The 14599-nt window shown below is 39.6% G+C and overlaps 1 protein-coding gene across 1 annotated transcript in view; it reads left to right on the top strand.

Moving 5' to 3' along the window:
- Window positions 1-11104: 11104 nt before the first annotated feature.
- Window positions 11105-14599, top strand: part of CUNH15orf61 (chromosome unknown C15orf61 homolog) — a 5360-nt gene continuing 1865 nt past the window's right edge. Inside the window, exon 1 of the mRNA XM_024761673.1 lies at window positions 11105-11569. Coding sequence (XP_024617441.1) covers window positions 11224-11569 — 346 coding nt within the window. The 5' untranslated portion in view covers window positions 11105-11223. The remainder of the gene's footprint in view (window positions 11570-14599) is intronic.

Raw genomic sequence — 14599 nt, forward strand, 5'->3', positions numbered from 1 at the left:
TGTCACCAGACAGTAATGGTCTGTTCCCTAGCACCATGGTAGGGTATTCTAAGCTTAATACCCTTAGTATTCTAGAATTCAGACCATGACTTTAGTGTGATACCTACTCATGTAAACAGAGGTGCATAAAAGGGTGAATGCTTCTGCCATCTGCAAAGGTTTGGAGGGACAGACAGTGATTAGGTGGCATTTGTAGTTATTCTAAATGGAGGGACAGATAGTGATTAGGTGGTATTTGTACTTATTCTAAATGGAGGGACAGACAGTGATTAGGTGGCATTTGTAGTTATTCTAAATGCATATGGAATATATATATAACATCTGCTTTAGATTTAACTGTCTTAATGAGTTTCAGTTCCAGTTCTTTCCTTAATGGACAATAATTTCTCCTCTCTAGTTCTCGGTTTTCTGGCATGTAAAATAAGAAAGTGGAACTGATATTTAAGCTTAATCCTAGCTCTAATGTTCTATGATTCTATGCCACCATCATCAAAGTATTAAAAGGGCAACATTTGATGTATCACACAAGAAGGTGATTTTTTTCTTCTAGCTTTCTCTTCCATCTACTGAAAATAATGGATGAAAAGATTTTGCAACTTAGTTCAGCCTCTTCAGTTTCCCCATCTACCATCGAAAAGGGATGTGATTTTGGGACTTCCCTGATGGTCCAGTGGTAAAGAATCTGCTTTCCAACGCAGGGGACGTGGATTCAATCCCTGGTAGGGGAACTAAGATCGCACATGCCTCGGGGCAACTAAGCCTGCAAGCCACAACTATTGAGCTCTCACGCCTCAATGAGAGAGTCCACGTGCCACAAACTACAGAGCCCACGCACTCTGAAGCCTGCGTGCCACAACTAGAGAGAAGCCCAAGCACCGTAACAAAGAGACTGTGGGTCACAAGGAAAGATCCCGCATGCCTCAACGAAGATTCCACATGCTGCAATGAAGATTCCGCATGCTGCAACTAAGACCAGATGCAGCCAAAAAAATAATAAAAATAAATAAATAAATTTTTAAAAAGAAGTTTAAAAAAGGGATGTGATTTTAAATGGTTACGAAGTATTTTATAATTTAAAATAGTTCTTTGCAATGCCAATGGCTTTCTCTTGGAGGAAATTTTTTTGACAAAATAGTAGCAAGCCAAACATGCTCTTTAGACTGGAATCACGTCTTTCATTTTGGGGGGTTTTCACTTTCTTGCACTGAACTCTTAGGTATTGCAAATCACCTAAAGTAATGGAAACATTTTTTTTTGAAAACATTTTTATCTAAACTGATATAATGAGTACCTCCTGTACTAGAAGATCGTGGTGCAAATAGATGGGATTGAAATGTGAATAAAAGCTTTAAATGTCCCTGTATAAACCAGAGTGTGTCTTCTTTTCATATCTGCTTTTCTGTGCAGGATGAATAGCTAGAGTTCTATCTCTGAACTTTAATTTGTACCTGGACTCAAAAAGAGATGGAAGGTGTATTTTGTAACATTCCAGTTTGCTATGTAGCAGATGTCCTCCCTCAGGCTGCATAAATGGGCAGCTTTAATCCTATATTTTTAAACACCTCCCAAAATGCACTGTTTCCTGGGCCACATCTAAAAGTGGGCAGGCACTGCCTTTCTCCGAAGTATTCTGACATCCCTGCAACAAGGCCTGAACAGGGAACTAAAAGTAGGATGATTCTATATCCCTCCATAAAGTCCACACTAATTGTTATAGCTAAAACACTTCTTTAAATTTCATTGCCAGGGCAGAAATCCCTTTGCTTCCTTCATTCTCACTACCAGCTTATAGATTCTTGGCACTAAAAACAGAAAATTATAGATGATGTAAGCTTTTAAAAGTACTTATGAGCATTTTTCTTAAGATGACTTTGTCTTTCAGTATATCTGGATTTTAATTTTTCTAATTACAAAAACACATACTCATGATTAAAAAAAAATAGGATCACATAGCTTCTTCAAAAAAACGAATAAGTAAAACAAAACAAAACAAAACCCTTTTGAAAAACAGAAAAGCACAGGGAATAAACTAAAAAATCAAAAATTATTTCACTACCTGGAGATTAACTACTGTTAAGGATTTGGGGTGTATCTGCTATTACTCCTGCCTAGGGCCTCTACATTGCTAACTTCTGCCTGGCACACTCTTCTCCCAGAAATTTCTGAGGCTCACTCACTGCATTGTCTCTGCTCAACTGTCAGTAGACCAGAGGGGCCCTTCCTGACCACCCTTCCTAATTAGCACTCCCTTATTCTCTAACACCTTACCCTCCTTTATTTTTCTCCAAAGCACTTAACAATATGTGATATTACATAATAGATTTGCCTATTTTTTAATTATCTGTCTCACCCAAAGGACTGTAAGTATAAAGATACAGCCCAGCTCCTAGAACAGTACCTATCGGTAGAAAGAGTCACTCAATTAATATATATATATATATATATATATATAGAGTTCCTATTATATCTTTGTGTACATAATTTTTTAAATAGGATTATATCAGACATACTGTTTTGCAGACTGTGTTTTTCACTTAGCAATAAATTATGAAGACACATCAGAAATTCTTACCCAATGCCATTTTAATAACGGCATAAGGATGTTACTGATCCTCTATTGTTAGACCAGCACATGGGCATTTCAACGCGTCCTTCCACATATCATGTTAATGACAACAAGTTAAGATAGTTAATAATATTAACAATGCCTTATATTCACATGGTAATTTATAGTTCACAAACTATTTGCATATATCATTTGGTCCTTACAATAAACTCAAGCAAACAGAGCAGAAACTCAGAGAGGTTACATAATTTCCCTAAAATCATAAAAAACAGTAATAGGGAGTCCAAATTCAAACGTAGGTCTATCTATCTCTTCAGTCTGGGCTCCTCACTGTACCTCATCATCCCTGGTTGAAGCCTTCATTTTACAGATGAGTGATCCATGCTTAGAGAAGGGAGTAATGATATGCCCAGAGTCACAAAGCTTCTTCAAGAAAAAATACAGATAGAGTAGTAGAACCCAGGACTCCTGACTCCCTGTCCAAGGCTCTCTCAACTACACTATCTCTCAACCACATGCTGGGTCAATAAACTAGAAAAAAAAATCCTGAATTGCTGCATAGTTAAAATGGTGACCAATACATGCTGTTGCACTTCTCTGAAGATTACACAGTATATTTGCTTGGTGCTACGAAGTGCCAACCCTATGACACTTGCAATCCTGAGCTTATTTGATGTGGTTGGGAAGCAAATGAGATTCCAGTGCCCCTGTTGTGCATAGGTGCTCAATGAGCATTTGCTGCATGGTGGGAAAGTGCCCTATATTTACAGTATTTGATCCAGTTTAACATTAAGATCTAATGTTAAAATTAGCCTTGTAAAAGTTTTCACCCTAGTTCACACAAAAAAAAGATTCTGAGATTAGGACTAGCAATTTTTCATGAGTTGATTTATCTGAATAAAACCTATAAGGTTTTGAACCATTAAACATTCGATTTAGAAAAAAAAATCTCAGCATACAGAAGAATAAACTGAGAAATGGAACAGATTTGTTTCTTGCAATAATTATGAGCAATATCTCAAACTCAGCATCCTTAGACCATGGAGCTGTGTAGGATGAATGTGCTAATTAATCAGTTACTACCCAACAATGTACCCTGTTTATTTACTGAAATGCACTAGAAACATGTGCAGAACTGGTAATTATTAATCATCTTCAGTAACAAATATGACTCAAGTTCACCTTCATATAATTAATAGAGCATGTAGCTAGCTTTAACATCTTTATTCGAAATAGCAAGAAGGAATAAAAAGAAAGAGCTGAACCACAGATGTGGTTCACTGAAGTGCTGGCTTGGACTAAACGTGCCTATTACCCACAGCAGCAGCATTTCTCATACGTGTCCAAACTATGGCCAGATTCACTCTCCGTTAAAAACCGAGCTCTCAAAACTAAACTTTTTAATGTGAATAAAATTTTAGACCTGTAAAAGCAGTCCAAAGAATTCCTACATACTCTTCATTCAGGTTCCCCGAATAAAATCCAAGTTTTAGAGCTTGATAACTTGCTTAGAGTTGGGATCGTTGGTGGTGGTACCCAAACTCCGTATGACTCCTTATCGCATGCCTTTCAGTTTTAAAGATAAAAGTACTTTCAACATGCATAGAAATAGCTGTTTTACAACAAATTTTGCAAGTGATTCCGTTGTGAAAAATCTTTTTTTTTTTGAGAGTCATAATGTATGCCCCCAAATTTCCCTTGAGCCAGACAGACTCCTGGGCTAGATTCAAAAAAAATGTGAATCTACATTTGCAGTTTCGATTGTATGAAATACCTTTTTTTTTTTTTTTTCCGGTACGTGGGCCTCTCACTGCTGTGGCCTCTCCCGTTGTGGGGCACAGGCTCCGGACGCGCAGGCTCAGCGGCCATGGCTCACGGGCCCAGCCGCTCTGCGGCATGTGGGATCCTCCCGGATTGGGGCACGAACCCGCGTCCCCTGAGTCGGCAGGCGGACTCTCAACCACTGAGCCACCAGGGAAGCCCAGATTCACATTTTTGAAGTTTTCTCCTGAAGGGAAAAACTGGATAAAATGTAATGCTTTTGTACAGTAAATTTAAAAACTGTCCCATCTGAAAATACCAGTGGAATGCCACTTCAAAAACTAAAACTGACAAATCATAAATCAGCGGGTGGACTACTGTATTTCTATTATAAAATGATTCAAGGCCCCTTTAAATGGAGAGCCCCCTTAGGGCATCTCAGTATTTGTTTATAGATCATTAACTACTTGACAGTGAGACTGGGGAGGGGGCATAAAGACTCACAGCTAAAGCGCTAAGAGTCACTGCCGGTTGAAGATCAGCAGCAAAGCCAAAATATCTTAGGAATTTGATATGAAAATATAATTTCTGCTACAAAAATGTTGTATGCTATTCATGAATGAATCTGTTAGTAAAACAAGGCTCACTTTATGAAGCTGAGACCATAATTATGACCCATATGACAAGGTGAATTTACTTGGCCATGTTTTCAAATGCTTTCCCCAAACACTGACTACATATTATTAAGATTGTAACATTGAAAACATGCCCAGGAAATGGATTGTGTTATCTACCAGCATAAATCATTAGCTGGTTTCAAAAAGTCACAAATATGTCTCCTTGCTACTGGATTCTAGCATCCATGTCAGAAGAGCATAGAAATATTTCCTAATGAAAAGCTCACTGAAAGCTGGGAGGCCAGAATTTTGATTCTTGTTTCTGGTATATGATCTTGGATAAGTTTCTTTCCTATTCTGTAGTTTAATTTCTCCAGCTATCAAAATTAAAACCACTGACCCTGAATATTATGATTTCCTTTCTTCAACATCCCTCAAACACACTAATTGTACTCACTTTACCCACTTTTTTTCCCCACTTATTCAACAAATAGAGTACCTACCATATGCCAAGTTACTAGGTGCTGGGATCACAAAGGTTAATAAAACAGACATAAACCTCTGGCCTTAGAAAGTTTACATTCCAGTGGAGGGGAGAACTTGAGAGTACTTTAGACACAAGATGCTTTTGGATGAGATTTCTGTACCCACTTTGTTCACAATAAAATGTTTTACCAGAGTAATTCTTCTTGCCACTCTTTGTAACAGCAGCCCCAGCTGCCAGCCGACTGCTTGGGGGCTTTCAGAACATCAATCAGTCCCACAGAAGGACTCAAAAAGATCTAGATAAGAATACAGCAGTTCCTTCCTTTCCTAACAACTCCTGCCATAACCCAGTACTTCTATGAGGATAATTTTGCATAAAGCCAATGTATATTGTCCTTGCCAGGGCACACACAAGGATACAGGAATGGAGCAGCAAGCACTGTTTGCCACTGATGGGAATAGGGAGAACAAAGGAGCATTCTTCCAGCTATAGGGGGAACTCATGCCACTTCCTCTGGTGCTGAGCTGGGCTTAGCGGGCACTGAGCCATTAAGCAGATTTGGGTTCCTAGGAGACTCAGGATGGTGGTTCTTTGAAGTATCTGTTTTTAAGTTCTAAAACATGCTGGAATATGAATTGGGGCAGCAGCAACTCCATGGTCCTCCTTTTCTTGAACCAAAAATCCTAAAGCTTCAAACTGGAAATTGTAAATGAAATCCTAAGTGTAAATATTTCTATCCCTTTTAAATAATTCCTTTATCTTTTACCAACATGCTGACATATGCACCTAGTATCTTGCCCTTAATTCTCCTGAGAATAGCAGTGAATTAAAATCCCCATGCCTACCCTATTTTCTTTTAAATCACACTATTAGAAATATGTGAGCAAATCAGGATCTCACAGTAAGGTTGTCAAAACAACATGAGAAAAAAGATGCTATATATGTACAAGGTCATGTTTCGGTCATGTCTACTATATATGTTCTCTATACATATTTCTTAATAAACGTGAATAATAGGATGTGTTATTATGTAATACTACCTGCAGAACTCATTGTTTTTTTCAAACTTTTTATTGAAGTATAATATACATGCAGAAAAGGGCACATATCATCTGTATTCAGTACTTTACAAACTGAATACACCCATTTAACTAGAATCTAGATCAAGAAAGAGAATAATCCATAGGTTCATCAATTATAACAAATGTACCACTCAGGTGGGGGATGCTGATAATGGGGGAGGCTATGCATGTGTGGGGCAGGGGATTCATGAGAAATATCCGTACCTTCCTCTTAATTTTTCTGTGAGTCTAAAACCACTCTTAAAAAATTGCTTTTAAAAAAAGTATAGAAATAAAAGAATGTTTTGAAAAACAGAGAATAATCCCAGTCCCCCAGAAGTCACCTCATACTCCTCCTAGTAACTGCCTCTCCACTCCAAGAGTGATTGCTATCCCCCTTCCAACAGCATAGATGAGTTTAGGCCAGTTTCTATACTTTATGTAAATGAAATCGTACAGTAAGTTCTTTAGTGCCTGCATTCTTCCACCCTTTCTCATGTTTGTGAGATCCATGCATGTTGTGTGTGACTGTAGAGCATTCTTTCTTGTTGCTCTAGTATTCCATTGTGTGAATATGCCACAATTTGTGTATCTGCTCCACTACTGCTAGGCATTTGAGTAATTTCCTGGTTAAGTATTACAAATATGAGTAGTGCTGCTATGAATATTCTAGTACGTATCTTTTGAAAAACATATGCACGCAATTTCTGTTGGGAATTGCTAAGGACTGAATGTTTGTGCCCCCTCAAGATATGCTGAATATGCTGAAGCCCTAATACCCAAAGTGACTGTATTTGGTGATAGGGCCTCACGCAGGAGGAGGTGATAGGGGTTAAATGAAGTCCTAAAGGTGGGACTCATAATACGGCTAGTGCCCTCATTAGAAAAGAAAGAGTCAGCCACAGAGCTAGCTCTGTCTACCATGGGAGGATACAGCAAGAAGAAAATACAAGCCAAGAAGAGAACTCTCTCCAGGAACCCAACTGGCTGGCACCTGATCTTGGACACCCCAGTCCCCAGAACTGTAAGAAATTTCTGTGGTTGGCTAAACACAGTCTGTGGTATTTTGTTATGGCAGCCTGAGCACACTAATATAAATATATACCTACGAGTGGTATGGCTGGGTCATAAGGTATGCATGTATTCAGCTTTAATTTAAACTGCCAAAAAATTTTCCAAAGTGGTTGCCAGCCACGCATAAAAGTTCTGACTGCTGCATATCCTCACCAACGCTTAATACTTTCTATCTTTTCTAATTTAGCCACTCTAGTGGGTGTGTAATATATAAGGTAATATATATTTTAATTCCCATTTCTCATATGATTAGTGAAACGAAGCACTTTTTCACATTATTAAACATCTGGATGTTCTCCTTTGTGAAGAGTCCATTCAAATATTTTGTCCACCTTTCTACTGGATTATTTTTTTAATGATTTGTTCTAGATACCAAATGCTTTGTCAGATATATGTATTACAGATATTTCTCCCACTCTTTGGATTACATTTTCACTCTCTTAATAGTGCCTTTTAATGAACAGAAATTTTTAATTTTAATATATTCCAAACTATCAACTTTGTAGAACTCATTTTTAACATGTTCTGAACATCTACAAGGTCCTAGATGCCTTTAAACAAAACCAAAACAAATTCCCTTCTTTCTAGGAGCAGCATGATACACCCATGCACATGTTAAAAGCTGTACACAGTAGCACTATTGATAGCTATTTTTAAGGGCTTCCTTCTAAGGGATACGCCATTTCTCCATGCTTTGTGGAAAACTAAGTATTAGTGTATTTAATGCATTTAATTCTTAATTACTGGACACAGTATTTTTGAACATTGACTCAGGCTTTTGAATGCCAACTTCTAAGCCCCTTTGTTTCATGACCATGAAGAATTAGAACTGAAAAGAAAATCAAGCATCTGATCTGAGTTGTAGGTTTTTTGAGAAATTATTTTATTTCAACTATGGAAGGAGTACCATAAAATCTTAAAGTTAGAAGAGATATCTAGATGTCATGTTCTCCAGCTCTGTATCTTTAGGTTAGGGTAATATTTCATTCAAACACTCTTGAAAACCTGGGTGTGGTCCAACATCTATCAGAAATCTTTGGAAGAACTTCCTACCTTAGAATAGAAAAGAGAGATAATCAAAGAGCCTTGGATTAGAGAAACCCTCATCACTGCTGAGGTTTTTCCAAGACAGGGTCTTCCAACAGAAATCCTTCAGCCTTTTCCCAAGCCTTCATGAGACAACGCAGTGAAACCTATGTAAATATCTGCTTCTCTTTATCAGTAGCTTTACATTGTATGCTACAGAACCTAGGGCTTCTCAGACAGAATTCAGAGGTTCCCCATGTTTGATTCAAATTTCATTTTTTAAAAAATAGATTTTTATATTGCCAAAGGAGAGATAATGTCAATTTTTTTAACATATGGCAAACTGCCCACGCATTAATTTGAGGTTAAGTCATTTCAGTGTAGATCTCAGAATTAATCTCCTCCTGCCATCTCTAACTGAAGCACATGCCCAAGATTTCAAGATGAATCATTAGAAACCACTCTTATCTGTATCCACTTCTCTGAAGGGATCAGGATTTTCTTGATAGTATGCAACCAAAACAAAGGAATAAGAAATAAACTGTTCTGAGGCTGCTATAGCAGCAACTGTTGTCAATAGCCCCCAACTTCAAAAATTTTTGAGCGTGAAACAGCAGGATCGGAACTTCCCTGGTGGTCCAGTGGTAAAGAATCCATCTTCCAATGCAGGGGACACGGGTTTGATCCCTGGTCGGGGAACTAAGATCCCACATGCCGCAGGGGCAACTAATACCGCACACCACAACTACTGAGCTCGCATGCCTCAATGAGAGAGCCCGCGGGCCGCAAACAACAGAGCCCCTGCGCTCTGGAGCCCATGTGCCTCAACTAGAAAGAGAAAACCCACACAGCCATAACTAGAGAGAAGCCCACGTGCCGCAACAAAAAGATCTCGTGTGCCGCAACTAAGACCTGACGCAGCCAAAAAATTAAGAAAAAAAAAATCAACTTAAAAAAAAAGATTAAAGAAAAACCAAACCAAGCAAACAAAAAAATCCCGCAGGGTCAAGAGTCCAGTGGCATGGGGCCAGCCACGGCACCCCAACCATACTAATTCCTGTTGGTCTTACCTACGTCTTTGCTGGCCAGTCTCTCTTGATTCCTTCCCATTGCTAAGCTTGGTTCTGCAGACGTCCTATTTATTATTTTAGCTATCCAATTTCCTTCCAATAAATTCCTTTACTGCTAAAAACAAAACAAGCAAAATAAAAACCCAAGACAACAACAAACTAGACTCATTTTAAAAACTTAACTTTAATGTTAAATCTCTGCACTTATAAATGTTTAGTAATAAAACACAAGTTTTCATAGGTTGGGGTTCTATGACAGATTTTGTTTGAAAAAGGACTCCAGTGCTTTTAAAAATTTAATTTGAAATCACAGTATTGAATCACCTCCCTGACTCGTCTTAGCCTCCCTTCAGCCATTTCTGCGCAAATCTAACTACATCGTGCTTCCCCCTAAAATCTTTCAAAATTTAATAGGGAATCCTATACAGTTTAAATTATATGCATAACTACAAGGCTCCTGAAATGACTTAACTCTACAAGATTTGGCACATGGTTATGGGTGCTCAATCATTGCTTGTTGTAGGAATCAATAAAAACTGGAGAATGTAAGAGCTAGCTACACTATCCTACATTCTCCTACACTATCCTACTCATATCCTACATGAGTCTTCAACAACAATAGTAGCAACTGTTATATGGTGTTTACACGTGTCTCATTTACATACAGTACTTTCCAAACACATCTTATTTATGTATCTTTTCTCCAAATATGAATTTAGGACATGTAAGAGGAAACGCTTCTTTAGAAAGCAGATGTATGTAAGTTATTACCTCAAGAGGCAGCAAAATTTGAGAAAAGGTTTTCCTAAAGTACGAGATTTGATAATGAGTGACAGGATTATTAAGGTTTAAAACTAAAAGACTCCTGGTCTGGCGTTCACCAGACTCTTAGGAAGGAGGTGGTGGTGCACACTGCATGGAGAGACGTAGGACTGTCTAAGAAATAAACTTTTTCTGTTGAAATATCTGGGACTTATTTTAAACAACACGACAGCGGGGATCTGAATACAAAAGTGCTCCCCGACTTTACCAGCCACTGCAAATCTGGGGACTTGACTTTTAACTCGCTTCCCTGAGGACACCTTCTCAAGGGTTTCCTCAACACCACCAACCAAGGCTGCACTTGAGCCTGCGGCTTGGAAGAAAGATACGGGTGTGAGTTTTGCCACTCAGTAGGGTGGTTAAGTTATTTAATTGTTTTAAAGCTTAATTTTCCTCTTACCTAAACTGATAATACTCGCGAAGCCCGCCCTCAACCCTCCTCGGGGTTATTAATGAGTTCACGAGGTCCTCGGTCATGTTTTCACTACCTCCTCAGAGAGAGTGCCTCCGACTGCCCGCACGCGCCCCGCTCCACTCTCTCTAGGACGCCGCGGGACCTTTGTGCGCACGCGCCGCCGCGCCCGGGGGCGGGGGGGTCTCGCACACTAGCGCGGCGCCCATTGGGCGTCCCCTCCGCACGCCCGAGGAGCGAGCGAGCGCTCGCGCTCCTTCGGCCCCGCCCCCAGCGGCGCGCGCCCCTACGGCTGCCAGGGGGCGGGGGACGCGGGCAAAGCCGGTTATGGAGGCCCTGCGGAGGGCTCATGAGGCCGTTCTCTGGCTGCTGCTGTGCCGGCCCTGGGCCTTGGGCGCCGCCTCCCGCCCGAAGCCCCGTGCCTCAGAGGTGCTGACGCGCCACCTGCTGCAGCGGCGTTTGCCGCACTGGACCTCCTTCTGCGTGCCCTACAGCGCCGTCCGCAACGACCAGTTCGGCCTCTCGCACTTCAACTGGCCCGTGCAGGGGGCCAACTACCACGTCCTGCGCACCGGCTGCTTCCCCTTCATCAAGTACCACTGCTCCAAGGCCCCCTGGCACGACCTGGCCCGGCAGGACCGGTTCTTCACGGCGCTCAAGGTTATCAACCTCGGTGAGTGGCCCGGGCCGGTGAAGCACGTCGCGCCGACGATGGCCCCACTGTTTGCAAAGCACGCTGACAAACGCTCTGGCTCCGAGGCCGAGCCCCCGGCCCTAGGGTCAGACCGCGCCGGCCCTGGGAGCCCTGCCCCGGCCCCGTGCAAGTTCGCCCGGGCGCACGCGCTCGCCACGCTTTGCCCAGTGCTGGGGCGTTACCCAGACGCTGCCTGTGCGTCCCACCCACTCTGCAGCCTTCCAGCCCCGGCCCTGGCCCTGGGCTTCTGTATTCCCCGGCCCGGCAGGTGCCTGACTGGGCTAAGTTGTAGCTCCTGAATCGTCCCCCGGAAAATGGGGCTTATCGACATGCCTGTACTTAGGTACCACCCTGCATCACCCCGGGGAGAGAGCATTCCATCCTCGCTACCCTGCAGCTCTTAACTAGAAGGACCCCTACATTGGGCAGTGAGAAGGAGGGTGTAGGCCCCTGGAAAGTGGCTCTTAAGTTTTTTAAAAATGCCTAATTTCATGGCAGGATTCGTTCCCATGAACACCACTTTGTGGGTGCGTTCATATTATAAAAACTGGAACTACTTTTTTGAAGTTTCTTTGTTCTCTTTATATGAAACCCCAGCAAGTTTGTTTTACTAAAAGCACTAAAGATTTTCACCAGTGATGGTAGCTTCTTCAGATGCTAGGCCTAAAAGATATTTAAAAGACTACCTCTTTAATATTGGTATGTTTTCATGGAATAGTCTAACTCTGAGAGTGTTAACTCTTGCCGGATGTTTATCTTTTGGTTAATGACCGAAGAGGCGTGAACGTTGACATGAGTGCATCTTTTATATTTTCTAGGTCAGTAAAAAATAGGCCTCAGGATGTTTGGAACCTATTCATATAGCTGATATCAAATTAATCCATATTTCAGTAATTCAGAATCTAGATGTACAAGCTGACCCACGTTACCCAACCAGTTTTTTGAACCAGAATTAAAGCTAAACGCCTATGCAGCTGCACTATTACTATATAGCCTGATAGTTTCTTAAATTTAAATATGGTAGGTGTATTTTTGCTTATAATAACTCCCATATGGCAGTCATGGGATTTTGGAGCCATTGCTCCACTGGGACTGTCTTGGGTTCATCAGTCCATTAAGGAGAAGGTTATTCAGCAATGTGTAATCCTTTAAAAAATATGTCTTATTATTTGGCTGATGAACTATATAGAGCATGCCTACTAATATTGAGGTTGATGCAAAGAAGTTGAGGAGTGTAGTGACTCAGAAAATTCAATTCAAAGTTATTTGGAGAGACTGGAGTGATGACTAGATTCAAGAAGAATATGTTTATTTTAGCATTTTTAGAATTAAAAAAAAAATCATTCTTCCCAAATGTAGAGTAATAGGTTAGGAAAAGCATAACTGGAGGGTTATAGGTAAACCATGAGCCCAATGCCTTTTTAAAAAAAGTTTTCACCATTTAAAACCTAACACTTTAAGAACAGCTTAATGATTAGGGGCTTCTCTTTTTAGGTAGAAAGAAATCCAAAGAAAAATAGGATGCCCAGAGCATTCTCACACAGAAAAGTAGTAAAACCTTTTGAAGAAAGAAACAGCAGCTGTAGTTTTTTTTTAATGTGAAAGAGAAAGCTGAATAGTGATTTAATGGTCTTTTGAAAATTCTAAAAATTCTGTTTAAAGGAGAATAAGAGTTTTAAGTTAAACAAAACGGAAAACTTTCTGCACAAGCATGCTTGAATACAAATTAGCTTATACTAATAAAGGGAGTTATTTTTTTCTAGACTTTTTATTTTAAGAGTATTAACCAATTTGATAATGTTAATATTGTATTTTTGTCTTAGGGTAGGGAATTAGATAATAGGATTTTTTTACTATTCTATGTTGTGCAGTTGCCCCTCTGGATCATCAAGTACATATTCTATTTAAAAATACTTAGAATTTTATTCTTTTTCTTTCCTTTCAAATTAGTAATTATCAAAGTAGTTCATTTTTCCATTTTGTAAATAATAAAGATTTCTCTTTTACCCGTTGGTTCCCTTTCTCTTTTACCCATTTGTTCCCTTTCTCTTCCGCCTTCCTTTCAATAGAAGCTGACATTTTACTGATGGTTTACTAGTCTGGGTATCCTGCTGGGAAGTAGATTGAGATTTAAGAAAAGCAGTTTACCATTGGAATGAATGGGTAACTGGAGACTTGCTACAAAGTTCTAATTTTTTTAAAGTGCTTAATTTGACAGTGGTTTACCTACTGTTCAGCTGACTCAAAATGAATTATTGTGCAAAGAACTGACTTGCACGTTCATTTTGATGTTATGATATGTTTCAGACAGTCTGGAAAAAATTTAATTTTTCATCAAACCTTACAGACTTTACAGCATTTGTGCTGTAAAGAAAATTATGGGTTTTTTTAGTGTGTAAATTATATGTGTGGCTAATCTTCCCATTTAGTGTATTAGCCTGACTGCATTAAATAAGTAGACTGCAGGATAAAAAAAAAAAATTAGAGAATTTCTGACTCCTACATTACATCTCCACCCCCTATCAAATAGCATGAATGATAATGGTTCCTAGTTGTTTCTTAATAAGAGATAATGTAGTTATTAAGTTAGTAATCCTTGATCAGTCCTCCATTTTAGCCAAAAAAATATTGACCATTTGTGTGATTTTTTTTAAAGTATCAGTATTTTAATTGAAAACTGTGATAAATACTGTAAAACAAAACTTTCAGTGTCACCATCCATTTCTTCACTGTAAGTCCTTAGCATTGGTTTAAAAGTCATATTTTATGTATTTTACTATCAGTATATTTGGAAAATTTATAATTATTTCTAGAGCCTGTTTTTCTTTCTCACTCTTTTCAGCTTTTGAAGTTGTGATACCATATTTTAAATTTATTTTTTATTTCAGCTGCTCCCTCTACTCTTCACTTGCTTCTGCCTGCCCTGTTCTTGTTCTCTTGTCCACTCCCCCACTCCACACACCACTACCTGCCCTTTTTTTTTTTTTTTTTTTTTTTTTTTTTGTTACG

The sequence above is a fragment of the Neophocaena asiaeorientalis genome, unplaced genomic scaffold (genome assembly GCF_003031525.2).
Source record: "Neophocaena asiaeorientalis asiaeorientalis breed wild unplaced genomic scaffold, Neophocaena_asiaeorientalis_V1.1 scaffold465, whole genome shotgun sequence".
Lineage (NCBI taxonomy): Eukaryota > Metazoa > Chordata > Mammalia > Artiodactyla > Phocoenidae > Neophocaena > Neophocaena asiaeorientalis.